The 16,463-nt window shown below is 55.8% G+C and overlaps 1 protein-coding gene across 1 annotated transcript in view; it reads right to left on the bottom strand.

Annotated features, from left to right (window-relative positions):
* Myo15a (myosin XVA) overlaps positions 1-16,463 on the bottom strand; it is a 54,614-nt gene that overhangs the window by 24,726 nt on the left and 13,425 nt on the right. Inside the window, exons 12-42 of the mRNA XM_059269378.1 lie at positions 14,909-15,022; positions 14,315-14,373; positions 14,100-14,223; positions 13,328-13,423; positions 12,874-13,005; positions 12,103-12,228; positions 11,448-11,525; positions 10,477-10,625; positions 10,318-10,363; positions 10,040-10,164; positions 9,363-9,480; positions 9,014-9,189; positions 8,521-8,605; positions 7,920-7,973; positions 7,734-7,815; positions 7,528-7,658; positions 6,986-7,081; positions 5,722-5,957; positions 4,300-4,463; positions 4,011-4,083; positions 3,617-3,808; positions 3,151-3,311; positions 2,959-3,053; positions 2,395-2,515; positions 2,220-2,287; positions 2,035-2,112; positions 1,691-1,871; positions 1,472-1,604; positions 1,138-1,243; positions 932-1,004; positions 62-183 (exon numbers count right to left, since the gene is read on the bottom strand). Of these exons, the coding sequence (XP_059125361.1) occupies positions 62-183; positions 932-1,004; positions 1,138-1,243; positions 1,472-1,604; positions 1,691-1,871; positions 2,035-2,112; positions 2,220-2,287; positions 2,395-2,515; positions 2,959-3,053; positions 3,151-3,311; positions 3,617-3,808; positions 4,011-4,083; positions 4,300-4,463; positions 5,722-5,957; positions 6,986-7,081; positions 7,528-7,658; positions 7,734-7,815; positions 7,920-7,973; positions 8,521-8,605; positions 9,014-9,189; positions 9,363-9,480; positions 10,040-10,164; positions 10,318-10,363; positions 10,477-10,625; positions 11,448-11,525; positions 12,103-12,228; positions 12,874-13,005; positions 13,328-13,423; positions 14,100-14,223; positions 14,315-14,373; positions 14,909-15,022 (3,594 nt within the window). The remainder of the gene's footprint in view (positions 1-61; positions 184-931; positions 1,005-1,137; positions 1,244-1,471; positions 1,605-1,690; positions 1,872-2,034; positions 2,113-2,219; positions 2,288-2,394; positions 2,516-2,958; positions 3,054-3,150; positions 3,312-3,616; positions 3,809-4,010; positions 4,084-4,299; positions 4,464-5,721; positions 5,958-6,985; positions 7,082-7,527; positions 7,659-7,733; positions 7,816-7,919; positions 7,974-8,520; positions 8,606-9,013; positions 9,190-9,362; positions 9,481-10,039; positions 10,165-10,317; positions 10,364-10,476; positions 10,626-11,447; positions 11,526-12,102; positions 12,229-12,873; positions 13,006-13,327; positions 13,424-14,099; positions 14,224-14,314; positions 14,374-14,908; positions 15,023-16,463) is intronic.

The raw sequence follows: 16,463 nt of genomic DNA, 5'->3' as shown, positions 1-16,463 counted from the left end.
GACCTAGCTTCCTGGATAACTCTGCCCATATTTAGCCCATCCTCTGGCCTGCTCCTGGCACCTCTTTGCGCAGGAAGATCCTCCAGGGGGCGTCCTGGTAGCCATAGAAGTTGGGGTTGACTAGGCGGTGCAGCTGTGTCTGCACAGGATCCTCTGGAGGGTCCAGCGACCTTGAGGGCTGCACTGTGGACAGCAGGGGCAGAAAGTATAAGGGGGGGGGGTGCTCCTTGGGACCCAGCAGGACCAGGGAAGGCCTTATGGTGCTTATGGTAACAGGAGATCTCATGAAAGTACAGCAGGGTGATTCAGGAGGGATGGGCAAACATCTCCGAAGTGACATTTTTTGAGCGGACACCTGATTGGTGGGCAAGAAGGAGCCAGGCACCCAAAGCCTGTGAGGGAGAGCATTCCTCTTGGAGGATGCAGCACATGCAAAGGTCTTGAGGCAGGAGCAGGTACGGTGTCTAAGTTATAGGAACCGAACGTGTCAAGGGGAAGGAAGGGAGAGGGAAGGCTATGAGACCCGGCAGATAGATCATACAGGATGGTCAAGGTCACAGTGAAGCGTTTGGGGTTCATTATAGGAGCTTTTGTCAGAGACATGATGGGAGCTAACTCATATTTTAGGGTCACTGCCTGACTAGGGCTTCAGCTGAGTGGCCTTCGGGAGGCACTTAATATCTTGGTGTTTGTGTTTCCCCACCTTTAAGAGGTATGAACAAATAGCATTGTTTTAATGAGTGTCAGTAGGCTTCAGTGAAGCCAAGGTGGGGCTGGCCTGAAACCAGTGATTTAAGGGGTGATGCTGTAATGACACCAGTGTCCACACAGTATGCACACTTTGACTCAGCTCCCCCAAACACCCCTGTGCTCGCTCACAGGCTCACTCACTCACTTGGACACTGGCATGTCCCACCCTGGAGGTCCTCACCTGGAGAAGGCCCCATGCATGGCCTTGGGGCACTGGTCACCGGCCTCACCAGGGCCACAGCCTCTCTGGACACCTGTCCCACCACAAACAGAGCACTCAGGGGGCAGTAAGCAGACTGTGGGGGGGGGGGAGGCATAGGGCCATGCTGAGAGGGTAACTGGCTTCTGTGGCCTTTGTCCCTCTGGGGTACCCAAACCACTCCTCACCTGAGTGCCAGGCACTACTGCCATGTGAGTCTTCTGTCCCTTCAGGATCATTAGGGCTTCCTCATGGGGGTCAGGTGGCCTCCTGAACACCTTCCCACCATCCGTTCTGGCAGGTGACCCATGGCAGGTTGGACACTAGGTATCCCCTTACCCATAATCCCCAAGATGGGGACCCTCCCACACACCATTACAAGCACGCACCAGAGAGGAGCTGGGCTGTCTGTCACAGTGGAGACTGTGGCATCCCGAGCCTCCCATTGCTCAGGGGCCCATCTTGAATGGCGATGAACCCAGTAGAGAGCAAGGTAAGCTGAGGGCTGGTGTCTGGACCCACCTGCGGGCCTCAGGGCGCCCTGCCCAGGGCGGCTGCTTGCACTGTTTGATGATGCTTCGGATCTGCTGTGTGGGTTGTGGGAAGTGCTCTGAATTGAGTGTGGAATACCGGACCAGCTCTGGGGAGGCTGAAACTGTGCGGGCAGGTGGCCAGGTAAGGCCATGGGGCCCAGTTGCCCTGGCCTATCTGAACAGTCTCAGGACTTGGATGAACACTCACTGGATTCTGGAGCAGTCCAATCCTGAGCTAGGATGGGGGCAGCCACGGGCTTGCTAGGGATCTTCGGGGCCTTTGCCCCTGAGCCTGGGGCCAGCGACTGTGGAGTGGGGCGTACGAGCACGGGCTTGGCTGGGGGACCAGTGCCTACAGTCTTCGGTCGTGCCTCTGGAGCTAGTGGTCTCTGTGGAAAGCAGGTCATGAAGTGGCCATCTAAGGACATACCAGCTTACTCCCAGGCACCCCATCTCCGCCCAAAGTGGACTATAGGACTCCAGCCTCAGAGAGGCACAGTAAAGCCCTGGGGTAACACAGTATTCCTGTTCACCCTGGGCCGCTCTGCTCACCTCTGGGGGCTGGGGTCTTGAGGTTGCACTCAGGGGCTGCTGCTGGAGTGCCAAAGCCTGTAGGGTCATCTCCCGGGCCTGGGAATAGGTGACCAAGTGACCTGTACACACACACACACACACACACACACACACACACACACACACACGCACACACGCACTCTTCGTGCCCTGCCCCCACTCACCAGTAGCACAGCCTGCCTGTGGATGAAGGCTTGCTGCAGAGCCAGTGTGGAGGCATCCAGGCCTGGGACTGGGGAACCAGGCAGAAGGCACAGGTGGGCACAGATGTTAGGGGAGCAGGAGCTCCCCTAGGCACCACCCGCCCCTAGCCCGGAAGCATATTTAGGAAGCACTGACTGGGTTTGACCTTGAGGTCTGGGGGTCTCCGGGGGGTATCCTCAGAAGCACTGCTGCCACCTCCAGCTGGCTGGCCCCCACCTTTCATGCGGTAGGCGATGGCTGTCGGCTTCTCCAGGTCCTGGGGCAGCAGTGGCCGCCTCACTGCTGTGATCCCCAGGATCCAAGGCAACAGGCACCTGACACCAGCCCGAGCTCCCAACCCACCCCCTCCACAAGGAATGAACTGTGGGAGCCAGTGTCTGTGCTGGGGTTTCCGAGGGCAAGGAAGTCTCGTGAGATTTGGAAACAGGTGATCCAGAGATACATTCTATGAGGGTGACTACTGCCAGATGTAACAGCTAGGGTCCTGACATTTAGCTATGGGTCCTTCCAGGGCAACCAGGGACATCTCTAGCTGCCAGGTAACCCCAAGGTTTCCCTGCCCCCCAGCACAGACCCAGGCCAGAGCCCATGCCCCAGGGCTCTGTCTGTGTAAGGCTCAGACGTCACCATAAGACATGGGATATGCCTCTGGTATACACACTGAGCCTGCCCCCTGCAGACATCTCTCTACATCCCTACCGCATCCCCACAGGCCAGCACAGGGTCGAAGAGGCTGTCCAAGTAGCCATCCAGCTCCCTAGGGGGCACGGTGGGTTCTCTGGTGCTGTCCACAGCTGGCGAGGGAACAGAAGGGCCAAGTTTACTTCTCCTGTGGGTCTCCACACCCTCTGGGTTCCTTCCCCTCTAATGCAATGGCCATTGCTGGTTGACCTTGGCGAGGTGCTGTCCATCTCTGGGCCTCAGTTTCCCCATTTGTACCGTCCTCATTGTGGCTGCAGTACCCATCAAAGTCAGGCATTTTGGGCATGTGGTCCTGGGGCTGAGGCCTTGTGGGTGTGTCCTCATCTGAATCCCAGCAGTTCCCAAACACCCTGTGCATGAAAGGGGAGGCAAAGGACAGCTGACCCTCAAAGAGATTCCCTGACACTCTTGTGTTTCCTGGGTTGGGGGGCTTTTCCGATTGAGGGGTAGAATTACTAGGCATGGTGGTGCACCCCTGCAGCTCCAGGCTCCCAAAGCTAAGCTAGGAGGATGGCTTGAGTCCAGGAGCTTGAGGTTTGATCAGCTCAAATGACCAAACATAAAACAACCCCACCCCCAGAACTCAGCCTTTCTCTACAGCTGATGGGTAGAGCCAGCTACCCAGGGGAGGTGGTCTGGGCAAGTAGCTACGTACCCTCTGGCATCTCCTCTGCCAGCCAAAGGCCCTTCTGCACCCACAATGAAGTAGGATTTCTGTCGAGGAAAGTCCCTGAGCAGTTCCAGGTCTGACACCAGATCCAGCACATAGTCATGTCCTGCCAGCTCTGCCCACTGGACTCCATTCTTCATGGCCACTGTCCAGCCTCTCCAACCATCGGCCAGCCCCCTGGTCAGTGTGCAGAGGAATGGAAATAAAGGGTGGAACTGTCAGGCATTGCCTGGAGACCCTGGGGTATGAATCAGACCCAAGGCATGGTCAGAGTGGCCTTCTGAACCTCCCCCCGCCCCCCCGCCGGGGGGTGGTGCCTCCTGCCCCTCCCTTTTTCCCAAGTCATGGGGTGCTGGATGGGGGCATTCTAGGAGCCAACCTGTGCTTTAGAATGTCTCCAGCAACTGCTTCCCCCGTACTCCAGGCATGCACCGGACAGGAGAACTGGTCACCTGGCACAGCCAGTAGCTGTACTCAGTCAGGGGCATCTCCAGGCCAGCCTGACTGGCTCCCATGCCCCTGTCCCACATTGGAACCCCCACTTCCCTGTGCTGCCACTTTGGCAGGAGTCCCTTCCTGGCTTCAGAACCTTTAGTGGCTGCTGCTGACTCCAGCTTCTCTTCCTTCAGGAAGAGAAGAGAAGTAGCCTAAGGGATGAGCCTACATACCGTTGAAGCAGCTCACATCCAGAGCCATACTGGCCTTCTCCTGGATGGCGATCCACTCGAGCTGTGTCGGGGGAAAGGTGCGGGCAGCCCCTGAGCCCAGAGCCTGCAGGAGGCGGTGCTGGCACACAGCCTGGAAGCCATTCTGCCCATAATCAGACACAAACCTGGGGGAGGAACAGGGAGTGGGAGCCTGCCGGAGACTCAGGCTAGCCCTTAGCGCTAAGGTGAGGTGGAAAAGCCTCAGGCAAACTCACAAATGGGATAGGTTAGAGAGCACACTAACAGGCTCCCATAGCCTAGAGTGCTGAGGCTAGCCTAAAAATAAGTCCCAGGTTAGCCCAGAAGTATCCAGTCTAGCACAGAAGTTCAAGGATGGAGTCAAATGTCATTGTTCGGGTGGGGTGTATGACTAAGCATGAGCCAGAACCCGGGCCCTGGAAGGCTCTGTCCCCATCCCTTCACTCAGCAGTCTGGATGGCCACTTGCTCTTAGCCTGGCCTCCTAGTTTTCATCTGTGTAAGAGAAAGCTGTGAGGGTCCAACTCAGCTCAGGGCCAGAGAGCTGTTCCCATCAGCAGGTCGCCCTCATGCCCCTGCTCATCCCTCCCTGAGAGGGACCAGGGTTGTGCTTTCAGGAAGGCCCCACACAGACAGACAGTGGCCCTACTCTGCTGCTAGAGCCACCATAGCCACAGTACTGGCTGAGGAATGTCTGCCTTCTGCATGCCGGCCTGGAGAGGTTCCTCACAATCTGGTGCTCATTGCTATCCTGGTGGGTGGATCCTGCTACCATGCCCTCCCTTACAGCAGAGAAAAGAGAGGTACTGGCCCTGGGTCATGCGATAGGCGTGTGCACTATCTCCCATGAGCCCTGCACCTCACCAGCACCAGAGATACATTGTCATCATGGCACTGCCCACGTGGCACTTGAGATACATTGCCATCACGGCACTGCCCACGTGGCACTTGCCATATGCTCATCTCTGTTCTGCGTACGTAACATATACTATAGAAGAGTTGCTATCAGCGCCCCCGTTTTATAGGGGACAAAACCAAGGTCTGGAGAGGTTAAGTGACTTGCCCAAAATCACAGAGTCGAGCTTGGGATTTTAATCCAGATTGTCTGAGCCCAGCTGTGCTCCTAACCCCTGTCTGCCCCACAACCTAAGAGATCTAAGAACTCTTTGCTCAGTTCTCCACATCCCCGTTTTGCCCCACCCTGGGTTCTGCCTGTCTTCATCCATTCGGACACGATTCCTCCCCTCTGCAGTAAAGCCTGCCTTTCTTCTGGCTCTGGGCTCAGTAAAGCGATTGCAGCTCTGGCTGCGGTCCATACGGGTCTTCTGGCAACACAGAGGCACCCACTGGCCTGACCTCCGAGCTCCTACCTCCGGTCACCTATTGGCCTTTGGGTTGCACTCACTTGAGGAGGAACTTGTCAAGGTGTGAGGAAGGTGCAAAGCCGCTTAGGCAGGCGGCCAGCAGCAACCAGCCACGCTTGGCATTGTAGGCATTGTGGTTGCGCCACACCTGGTTGGCCAGCTGGGCTAGGATCTCATCCCTCAGTTCTGGCTCCACCAGCCCCCGGTGCACGATGTAGTTCCCCAAGATCATCTCCTGGATGCCGTGCAGGTGGGGGTCCCCCATGAAACGCAGGATCTAGGGCACAGACAGACTTGTGTGGGCTTCTGCCCATATTCTTGTCATGTTCTCCTGCCCATAAAAAGTCCCTCCAGCAGGGAAGTTAGTATCCAAAGTACACACTGAATTCCTCTCCTGCCCATGAACCTCCTGTGGCTTCCATTCATCGCCAGCATCCTTTTGTACCCTTGACCTCCAGCTGGCTCCACTTGGTCCAGAGGGTTCTCTAGCATTCAGACCCGACCACATCACTCCCAGGAAAGACCTTCCAGGGCTCCCTAACTCTCTGTTGAAATGGGACCTGGGGACCTGCAATCCAAGCCTCACTGGCCACTCTCCCTTTTCTTCCCATCTTTCCTGTCCTGTTCTCCCAATAGGTAAACTTTCCTCATCTCCAAAGCCTCCTCCTCCAGGCTGCCTTGTGTGGCTTGCCTGGATGGATCAGGAACCTCATTTGTGTTCCCAGCCTCTGAACCTCCCTCTGCACATGTTGGTAGTCCTGGGTCAAAACAGGGACTGTCCCTTCTACCTGGGGAGTCCTTAGGAGGGGCCAGAGAGACTCTGAGTCACCATTGCCAGGAGGATGACTGGGGAAAAGACTCTCAGAAGGAGGCCCAGATCTTTACACTGACATATAGCTTCAAAAAGAGATGTGGGACTCATGAACTGGGCTTGAAGGCCAAGGGGGATGACCAGGGAATAAAGGGGAAGTTGTAACCTCCTCTCATGTAAGGCTATGCACCTGATGCCTGGGGGCAAGGGCGCTTGTGGCCTGGCATTGTGGTAGGGCTATGCACCTGATGCCTGGGGGCAAATGCGCTTGTGGCCTGGCATTGTGGTAGGGCTATGCACCTGATGCCTGGGGGCAAGTGCGCTTGTGGCCTGGCATTGTGGTAGGGCTATGCACTTGATGCCCAGGGGCAAGGATGCTTATGGCCTGGCATTGTGGTAGGGCTATGCACTTGATGCCCGGGGGCAAGGGCACTTGAGGCCTGGCATTGTGGTAGGGCTATGCACTTGAAGCTGGACTGGGGCAGATCCCATACTAGCTTAAAAACACTTATGGCTTCGGCATGGTGCTCCACAGGTAGCCGTGTGAGAGGCATCTTCAGGGGCACTGTCAGCATCCCAAAGGAGGGTTCCTGGGGACACAAGGAGGGCATGGGAGGTGACATTGGGGATGACAGACATATCGGTGTCTACCCATACCTCATGTTGAGCAAGAGAGCAGGAGACCATGGGGTGGGCTCCCCACTCCAGCGCCTAGATGAAGAAGCTGAGGTCTGGTGAGGGCAGACTTTGGCCCACAGAGAGTAATTGGGGGAGGCAGAGCAATGCCGCTGGGCCCTTCTTGGAGGACAGGACACAGAGGCAGGTGCTGTGCCGCCTCCTCGTCAGGTTCTGATTAGTTCTGATTATCCCAGTCTGGTTGCTGAGCTATACTGCTGGAGTCCGAGAGGGTCTCACTTCTACTAGGGCCCTAGGGCTCCCAAATGGGCTCATGTCCATACCACAAAAGCTTCCAGGGAGGCTGGGTCAGCTCTGATTTTCAGTGCCTAGGGGCCAGGCTGCTTGTGCCAGCCCTTACCTTGAAGTGGCACCGGATGAACTTGGCCATGGGGTAGTTGTTGATGTCCAGGGGAAGGGTGACGCAGGGCTCCGTCTGGAGCCTAGGAGTCCGGACGATGGCTACTCGGGGCACACTGGACAGCTGGAGGCCTGCGGACAGTGGAAGCATGTCATGATGGCGCCCTTCTCCCCAACCCCTCCCGGCTGCCGTTAGATATGACGCACCGGCTGCTGCCTGCAGGAGCCCCGCCACCTCCGCTGGCACCTCCAGGTGCCTCACTGGCACCACTTCACGCTTGCTGAGCTCCTGGGGCGGGGGAGATGGAGGGCAAGGGGTGAGGGGACAGCCACCACACTTCACCGGCTGGTCTCCCTCCCTGTGCCCTGCTGCGGCTTGAACCCCGCACCCACCTCCTGCTCACGCAGCCACGCCTCCTGTGCCCGGCGCCTCCGCTCTGCCCTCAGCTGCAGGAGAGCAAATGGTCAGGGCACAGGTGGCAGAAACCATGGCCAGGTAGCCTGGGCAGGCGCGAGCAGTAGGGAAGGGCCTGTGGCCTGGAGGCTCCTGGTGGCACTGATGGGACCTCGGGCAGGGGAGGCAAAGGTGTAGCCGGAGATGGGAGGGGATGCATTGGCAGGAACTCCAGGAAACTTGGTTTCACTGAAGGCCTTGCCTGCCTTCTGAGCTTTGGGAATGGAATGGCACTTATCACTGGCAGCTGGTTTATGTGACAGAGGACAAGACTGGCTGTGAGCTAAGTACCAAATCACACTAAGGAGATTCAAGTCACCCAGTGCCAACCACGCCTGCAGCTCACTATGACCCCAGTGCTGGCTACATCTCTTCACACAGCATTACCTTCCACCCTTCTCCACGCCCCAAGGGACACGCCAGGAAATAGGCCTCAGAGGAGCTCCTGCCACCCAGCTCAGGAGGAGGGCACGGCAGGGCGTGCCCTGGGGACAGGCTCCTCTTGGGCTAAGTGCTCCCCCAACCCAGGCAGGCCTGTACCTTGATGTAGCGGCGGCGGTTCACGTAGGTATGCACCAGGGAACGGAACTTCACCAGACTCTGCCTCATCTGCTGGTAGCGTTGTCTGAGGAGTCAAAGATGAGGCCGTGGGGTGATAAAGGGTCAGAGATGCCTCTGCCACGGCCCATACTTCACTCCGGGATTCTTTGTCTCAAAGGAAAATGAGTTCAATATGGGACAGAGACATAGTCAAATCCACACAGCAAATTCAATGGCAGGGCCTGGATGGATCCTCACAGTGGTCATGTACCGCCCCATCATGTGTTAGTCCCAGAGCCCATGGTGTGCAGGTAACAGGGAAACCCTCTCAGCTGCATCCACAGCCAGACAGCAGTGATTTGGAGAATCAGGTCATCCTTCTGGTGGAAGCCTCTTTCAGGTTGTATGCCTCCAGAGACAGGGACTGCTCTTTTGAGCTTAGGCTCCTCTGAGACTGGAGGACCCCAGAGACTTCCCCTTCTGCGGGCCTCACCTGGCCAGGAAGCCACGGGCCCTGCTCTGCAACAGGATGATCTTCCGCCGCAGGGAGCGGAAGTGCCGCTGAATGAAGAAGCCTCGGAGGTAGCGCTGCAGGGTGAGGGCAGCCCGGTTCTGGACTCGCTCCCGCATGCTCTCCAGTAGCTGGTGCAGGTGCTCCTTGAGGAAGAGCTGGGGGTGGGAGATAGCAATAGATAACCCTATTGAAGAGCCCACAAAAGCAGAGAAGACAGGGCTGCCTCCCGGAGCAGAGCTGAGGTGAATTAGCATCCCAGGCTCAGGCATCTGGATGGCTCTGGGGTACCACTTGGATATCACTGAATGTGGGCGTCTCCGGAGCTCACCTTGCTAACCCCAACACGGTACATGTCTGGAGTGACGGTGCATAACCGGCTGAGCAATGACACACACGTGTCCCCATCCGCTGGCACACTGAGCTTGAGGGCCACCAGACAGCGGTACCTGGGGGGACCAAACTCAGCCTGAGGGCCTGATGGGACCCCATCCCTGTATCTGGGGGGTGTGGTCCAATAGGTGGCTTGCTCACAGCACTGTCCTCAAAACTAGTTCAAGGTGTCAAAACCGTAATACACTATTTCAGCAGAACAAAACCCTTTGCTGACACCTGCTGGAGCTTGTCCTAATGGCTGTTAAAATCACCCTAGAAGATTCAACACAGAAAACTATGAAAACAAAGGTCCCTGCCACCAAGCCTGGCCACCTGAGCTTTTCTCTGGTGAACTCATCTCTGCCACATAATGGAAAGACAGTAACTGACTCCTAAAAATTGTCCTGTAACCTCCACACACACTGACACAGTATTCACAGTATGTATTCACCCAATAAGTAAATACATGTAATTAAAAAAAACACACAACACAACAAATATGTTTCTCATGTTAAATCTAATGTGTTTTGTATAGTCTACAGCCTGAACAACAGTACATGACAGATCCTATGTTGCCTAGGCTGTGGGGGCTTGGAGAGGAGTCTGCAGCGGTGAATTACCCAATGGAAGTACCTGTCGATAAACACCTGGAAGGGGAGTCGCACTGGAAAGCCTTCCTTGCGGATCCGCACAGTCTCCAGAACCCCTGAATAGCGTAACTGCGCCATCATCACATCTGGCTCAAAGAGACCTGGTTCCTAGAAGGATGCCCAGAGAGGACATCGGCATACCGTCCACTCGGGTACAAAGGCAGGGATGAGGAGTCCCACGGTGGGCAGGTAGGGGTCCAGAGAAGCCAAGCCACTTGCCCACTTCACAGGAGGAGGATTTGACTTTCCTGGGGGTCTCACCTTCTTATGGTTGGGTTTCAGGCATCGCACGAACAAGGGGTTACACCTGGGCAGAGGTGGGAGAGGTTGTGTGAGATCTCAGAGACAGAGTGAGCGCTCATCCACTGAGGGCCGTGGGATAAGGGGGGGCTGGGTGCTCTGCTCTCCCACCCAACCCACCTCTCCATTTTTTCCACCAGATCCAGGAGTGACTGCTGAAACTTGGCTGCCACAGTGTGAGCCTTGTAGAGTCGGGTAATGGAGCTGCTCTTGCCCAGTCGTGGAGGGGCAGTCTGTGCAGCATGGCTAGAGAAGAGGTGTGCCACCACCTGGAGGGGCCAAGGGATTGGAAGCCAATGACAGACAGGACAAACAGACAGAAGCGGCAGGTTGAGGGCAGAGCAATAACAATAGGCGTCTAGTCCCTGGACTGAAAGGCTCTGAAAAACAACTTGACTCCAGATGTCCCTGCCATCCTGGCTGGCATAAGGGCTCAGCACCTCCCAGGGACCCAGCCCACAGCATGGCAGCTTTTCCCTTTCTTCCCGGGAAATGCACAGCACTGGCTCTGAACCTGGCCCTGGTCAGGAACTTTGGCTGGTTTGACAGAGGAGGAAGAGGAGGGCCCACAGGGGAGGGGATGCAATCAGTCCTCTGTCATAAGTCCACCTGCTGATGAACAGTGGGGCTGGCCTTCCAAGGAACCCAAATTTGGCCCCTATGCACTCCCCAGAGTGTCAGGCTTCAAACATAAAGGAAGAATCCAGAACTTAAGTCTCAGTGGTAAGCTGGTTAACACTGAACCAGGACAGAAGGGTCTCAGGAGGGACTGAGGGGGGGCATGGCAGGTGGCTGAGGCAGGGGTGAGTTAAAGAGCAAAACCAGGTCGGGGGCTCCCCCTTTCCTGGACTGGAGAGAGCCAGGGGTAGAGCTAGTAAGGCTGAATCAGGTAAGGAGCAGCAGGTGCTGGCAGGAATGTGGGCAAGGCCACCAGGGTAGGGCAGGTGTGAGGCCACCAGGGTAGGGCAGGTGTGAGGCCACCAGGGTAGGGCAGGTGTGAGGCCACCAGGGTAGGGCAGGTGTGAGGCCACCAGGGTAGGGCAGGTGTGAGGCCACCAGGGTAGGGCAGGTGTGAGGCCAGGCTGCCTTACCCTCGTGCGGCTGTGCACAAACAAGTCCAGCACGTCTTGACGCACTTGGTCATGGTTTTTGTCCAGGAACTTGTGCACCTGAAAAAGGAGACTGGCAGTCTGTGGCTGGCCCCACTCACCTACTCCTGTATGAAGCCAAGGTGCATCAAAGGCTCGTTCCCAGTCCTCTGCATTCCCTCATCTTCTACCAGACTTCTGTCTGCCTTCTGTCCTGGGAGGGAACGGCCCTCCCTTCTGTTTGGTCTCTCCTCATCTGCTCCACCCTGCTCACTCTTTCAGGGGTGTGGGGTACTACCCAGACTGGGCCTCACTTCCTTCTACCCATTCTGCAGATGAGGAAAATAAGGTCCAAATGGAGACAGAAGTGTGAATTTCTATGTTGTGACTTGGATAATAATGACCACATGACAGCATTACCAGTAACAGGCACTCTGTCAAATCTACCTCAAGTCTCACCTCTATCTCAGAAAATTGACATTATCAGCCCCATTTTTCAGATGAGGAAACGGGCTCAGAGAACTTAAGTCATTTCCCAAGGCCACACAGCCCAGGTGCTACAGTGCCAGAACTGGGATCATGTTGAGACCCACACTGCGATCCTCTCTCCAGCCTGCAGGACAGCACCTGAGGTCATGCTGGCTGTCTCCACTCTCACCTGGTAGGTGACCTTGCCTGCATAGTGCTTGATGGTAAACTCTGGCAGTGGCATCTTGGGCTTAGAGTAGAGTGGGTTGGCGCCGTGGTGGTAATGGCATTTCTGTAGGAATGTGTGGTCTGTGGCCTGCAGGGGAGGGAGGCGGGGGTCAGGGGGGACGATCTGGGTACCTGTTCCTGGCCCAGTGCCAAGTTCTTTAGCCCTGATCGCTCTGCTCCCCAGAGGGTGCTGGGGAAGAATAGCTCACAGTCACGGGAGGCTGACTGAGTCCTGGGAGCAAGGCCCACAGCTGTGGCTGAAGCAGCTGGTTTCCAGCTGCCTATACCCCTCACCGACATCATACCCTGTGTTTAAGTCAGAGTATGTAGCCCCAACCCTGGTCACCTCACCTGGAACTTCCAACCTTAGTCACGCCAAGTGACCATAGATCAGCAGTTCTCAACCTATGGGTCGCGACTCTTTGGGGGGGTGTCAAATGACCCTTTCACAAGAGTCGCCTAAGACCATCAGAAAACATGAAATTTACATTATGTTTCATAACAGTAGCAAAATTACAGTTATGAAGTAGCAACGGAAATAATTTTATGGTTTGGGGTCACCACAACATGAGGAACTGTGTTACAGGGTCACAGTATTGGGAAGGTTGAGGACCCCTGCTGTAGATGATGTCCTAACACTACATTTCCTGCCCCAGGCCTGAGCACAGAGGGTGACCTCAGGCAGGGAGTCTACCAGACTGGGACTCGGACCACAGAAGCATCTGAGGTTCACCTGTGGGAAGCAGCACTGGTCATCCAGGATGCGCAGGATGCCATAGGGCTTCAGGGAGATGAGGTTGATGCAGGGCTGGTTGTCGGCAAAGGCGATCTCTCGCCAGTCCATCTGCTCTCGAATGTACTCCTCCTGTGAATAGTGTGGGTTCAGCCACCTCCACCCAGGATGACGTCTCTCTGCCTCCTGCCTTCTGTAACATGGAGCCAGTATCCTACCAGGGCAACACGGACCCTCAAGGCCTCCCTTTCCCTCTTCCTGGGTCAGAAGAGCCTGAGAAAGGTCCCAAGAGAACTCCTCTCTAGGCCCAGCAACCCAGGACTTTCCCTCAAAGCACAGGCCTCATACATGCTGTTCCCGCCTCTAAGGCCTTTTTCTCCACGTTTCCTGGTACTCTTTGTCTCTTCAGGAAGGCCCTTGACCGGCAAGGATGGACAAGCAGGAGACTGCACACCTGTTCCTCCTGGAAGACAATCTTGTTGAACAGGTACTGAAGGTTCTCATTGGCATAGTTGATGCAGAGTTGCTCAAAGCTGTTGAAGCTCAGGTCCTGCCGGGCAGATGGGAGGTTAGGTCTGGTTCTCCTTGGTCAGCAACCCATCTGTCCCCATCATGGGCCCTGTGTACCTTCTCCAGGCCCAAGCCCAGGCCACTCCCTGCATTTCATGGCTGTAGTTTCAAAAATCTGGACCCTGGCCCCAGACCCTGTAAGGCCCTCAGCACACCAGATGGGGCCCATAGAAGAGCCAGAGGCTCAGGCCACCAGGCCTTCTGCCTGAGTTCCAGTCTTGGCTCTGCCACTTTCTGACTGTGTGTAAAAGGGGGATCCTGGCAATATCTGCCTTACATGGCTTTTGGATGGAGCGGCTTGATAAACAACGGTGCCCGGCCCACAATTGTGCCTTGTTAGTGCATGCTGTGGTTTTTGCTATGGAAGTTTTACTCAGCCTTCCCCCCATTATCCTCACAAAGTACAACAGTCTCCCCCACAACAACACTGGCTCCCCAAACAAAGTCCTCCCATGCCTCTGACCTCTACAGATAGTGTTCCTTCACCTAGGGATGCTTCCTTCTTCTGGAAAGTTGTCTCTGACCCCTGACCAGCTCCCCGGTGCTAGCTACATGTCAGAGCTGTGGTCACAGAAGCCTGTTACACACTGTCCCCCGCCAGCCTCACTGAGTAGCTTCCTAAGGGCAAGGCCCAGTCTGGTCCCACTCAGCCCTACCTCAAAGCCATAGATGTCCAGGATGGCGATGGACAACGTATCATGTTTTGGAGACACCAGAGCGTTGACCCTGGTGATGAGCCAGCCAAACAGCAGTGCGTACAAGACCTTGGCGATGGCATCCCTGGAGCAGAGGCCATGTTGGGCTGCGGGTGAGTGGGCTCGGCAGAGGCACCGGGGGTCTGGGAATCAGGCAAGAAGGGACACAGTCTCACCTGGCATCTATGGCACTCTCCACAGTTAGGGGTGTGAAGATCTTCTCTCGAATGGTCTCCTGGGAAGAACGTGACCTTTGAGTGACAGCTGGCTGGCCAGTGCCTCAGAAAGCCCCTGGAGGGCTGGGGGTTCAGGAGCAGGGGAAAGGCACACTGGACAGATGGGGCTATGGGTCTCAAGCTCACTGCTGGCCAAAGCAGGCCAGAATGCTTTCTCTGCATCTGGCCGCTCAAGCAGGGGAGGGGGTTGCTGGTGTAGTGGGGGAGACAGGCATAAGAAGACATCAGTCTGGGATCACCTGGAAGAGGAAGGACTGATTGATGCCTTAGAGGAAGCTCTGACCCAGCCAGGATTGGAGAAGGCTTCCTGGAGGTGAGCATGCCATGTGTGCCCGTGTCCACCCGCCCCACACCCCCTCCAGACACACTGGCGGGAATGGAAGAATAAGAGAATCAAGGCTGGGAAAAGCCCATGAGGAGACCGGAAGTGAGGCTCCACCTCTCCAGATCTGACTGAGAGGTGACCTGAGAGGAGGCAGGGCAGCGAGAGGGAGCTGACACCTCAGAGGAATAGGCCGGGGCCCTCAGACTCACAGTCACTTTGAAGGTAATGGCCCTCTGCAGGCCCTCAGGGGAGACCTGAAGCAGCTCGGCCACAGCCTGGATCTCCCTGGCGCTCACCACAGAGGCCACCTCCTGGGCATCCGTCTGTGGAAAACACCAGGGCAGTAAGCCCGAGCTAAACTGGTTGGGCTGAGTTTGGAGTTCTTATAAAAACAGAAACAAGCTAGAATGCCAGAGAAAGCTCTCTGAGGTAGGAGAAACAGACGACAGACATTAAAACAGCCTGCTATGGGGGTGTGGCTCAGGAGTAGAGTATTTGCCTAGCATGTGTGGGGTCCTAGGTTCCATCCTCAACACCAAAATAAATATGCAAAACAAAGCAGACGGGCTCCAGGTACAGTGTGTGCAGACAGACGGCGCACATTAGAGGATCTGAACTGGGGAGGCGGGTCGGTGGATAAACCTGTGCACGCGGGAGGACCTGAGTTCAGGCCTCAGCACTCAGGAAAAGCCAGGCCTGGTGCCGCTTATCTGTAACCCCAGCACTGAAGGGACAGATCAATTTCAGGGGCTCAATGGCCAGTCAGTTGGAAATGGCAAGCTACAGGTTCAGTGAGAAACCCTATCACAAAACAAGGTGGGGAGCAGTAGAAGACACTCAGTGTTGACCCCTAGCCTCCATGACACAGGTATGTACATGTGCTACTACCCAGTGTTGACCCCTAGCCTCCATGACACAGGTATGTACATGTGCTACTACCCAGTGTTGACCCCTAGCCTCCATGACACAGGTATGTACATGTGCTACTGAGTGTTGACCCCTAGCCTCCATGACACAGGTATGTACATGTGCTACTCAGTGTTGACCCCTAGCCTCCATGACACAGGTATGTACATGTGCTACTACCCAGTGTTGACCCCTAGCCTCCATGACACAGGTATGTACATGTGCTACTGAGTGTTGACCCCTAGCCTCCATGACACAGGTATGTACATGTGCTACTCAGTGTTGACCCCTAGCCTCCATGACACAGGCATGTTCATGCGCACAGATGGGGAGATGCAGGCGAGAGAACTTGCTGCTCTTCCAGAGGACCTGAGTTCAGCTGCCAGCACCACATCAAGTAGCTCCCAACCATCTGTTACTGCCTCTGGGAGATACAATCCCCTCTCCTGGTCTCCTTGAGCACTTGCACACACATACAGACAGACAGACAGTTTAAAAGACAGACTTCTTGGCACGGGCCAGCTAGAGAGGCACATGCCTACGTAAACCTCTGGTCCTTCCTTCCTCCACCTAGTGGTGTGTGGCACCCACTTGATTTTATGGAGGGGAGGCAAGAATCAAATTCAGCCGGGCGGTGGTGGCGCACGCCTTTAATCCCAGCACTCGGGAGGCAGAGCCAGGCGGATCTCTGTGAGTTCGAGGCCAGCCTGGGCTACCAAGTGAGTTCCAGGAAAGGCGCAAAGCTACACAGAGAAACCCTGTCTCGAAAAACCAAAAAAAAAAAAAAAAAAAAAAAAAAAGAATCAAATTCAGGACTTCTTGCATACTACACAAGCACTCTATCAAGAAGCATGCTCC

This window comes from Peromyscus eremicus, chromosome 8a (genome assembly GCF_949786415.1).
Source record: "Peromyscus eremicus chromosome 8a, PerEre_H2_v1, whole genome shotgun sequence".
Classification (NCBI taxonomy): domain Eukaryota; kingdom Metazoa; phylum Chordata; class Mammalia; order Rodentia; family Cricetidae; genus Peromyscus; species Peromyscus eremicus.
The sequence above is the reverse complement of the archived record's forward strand: the minus strand, read 5'-3'. Positions and strand labels throughout refer to the sequence as shown.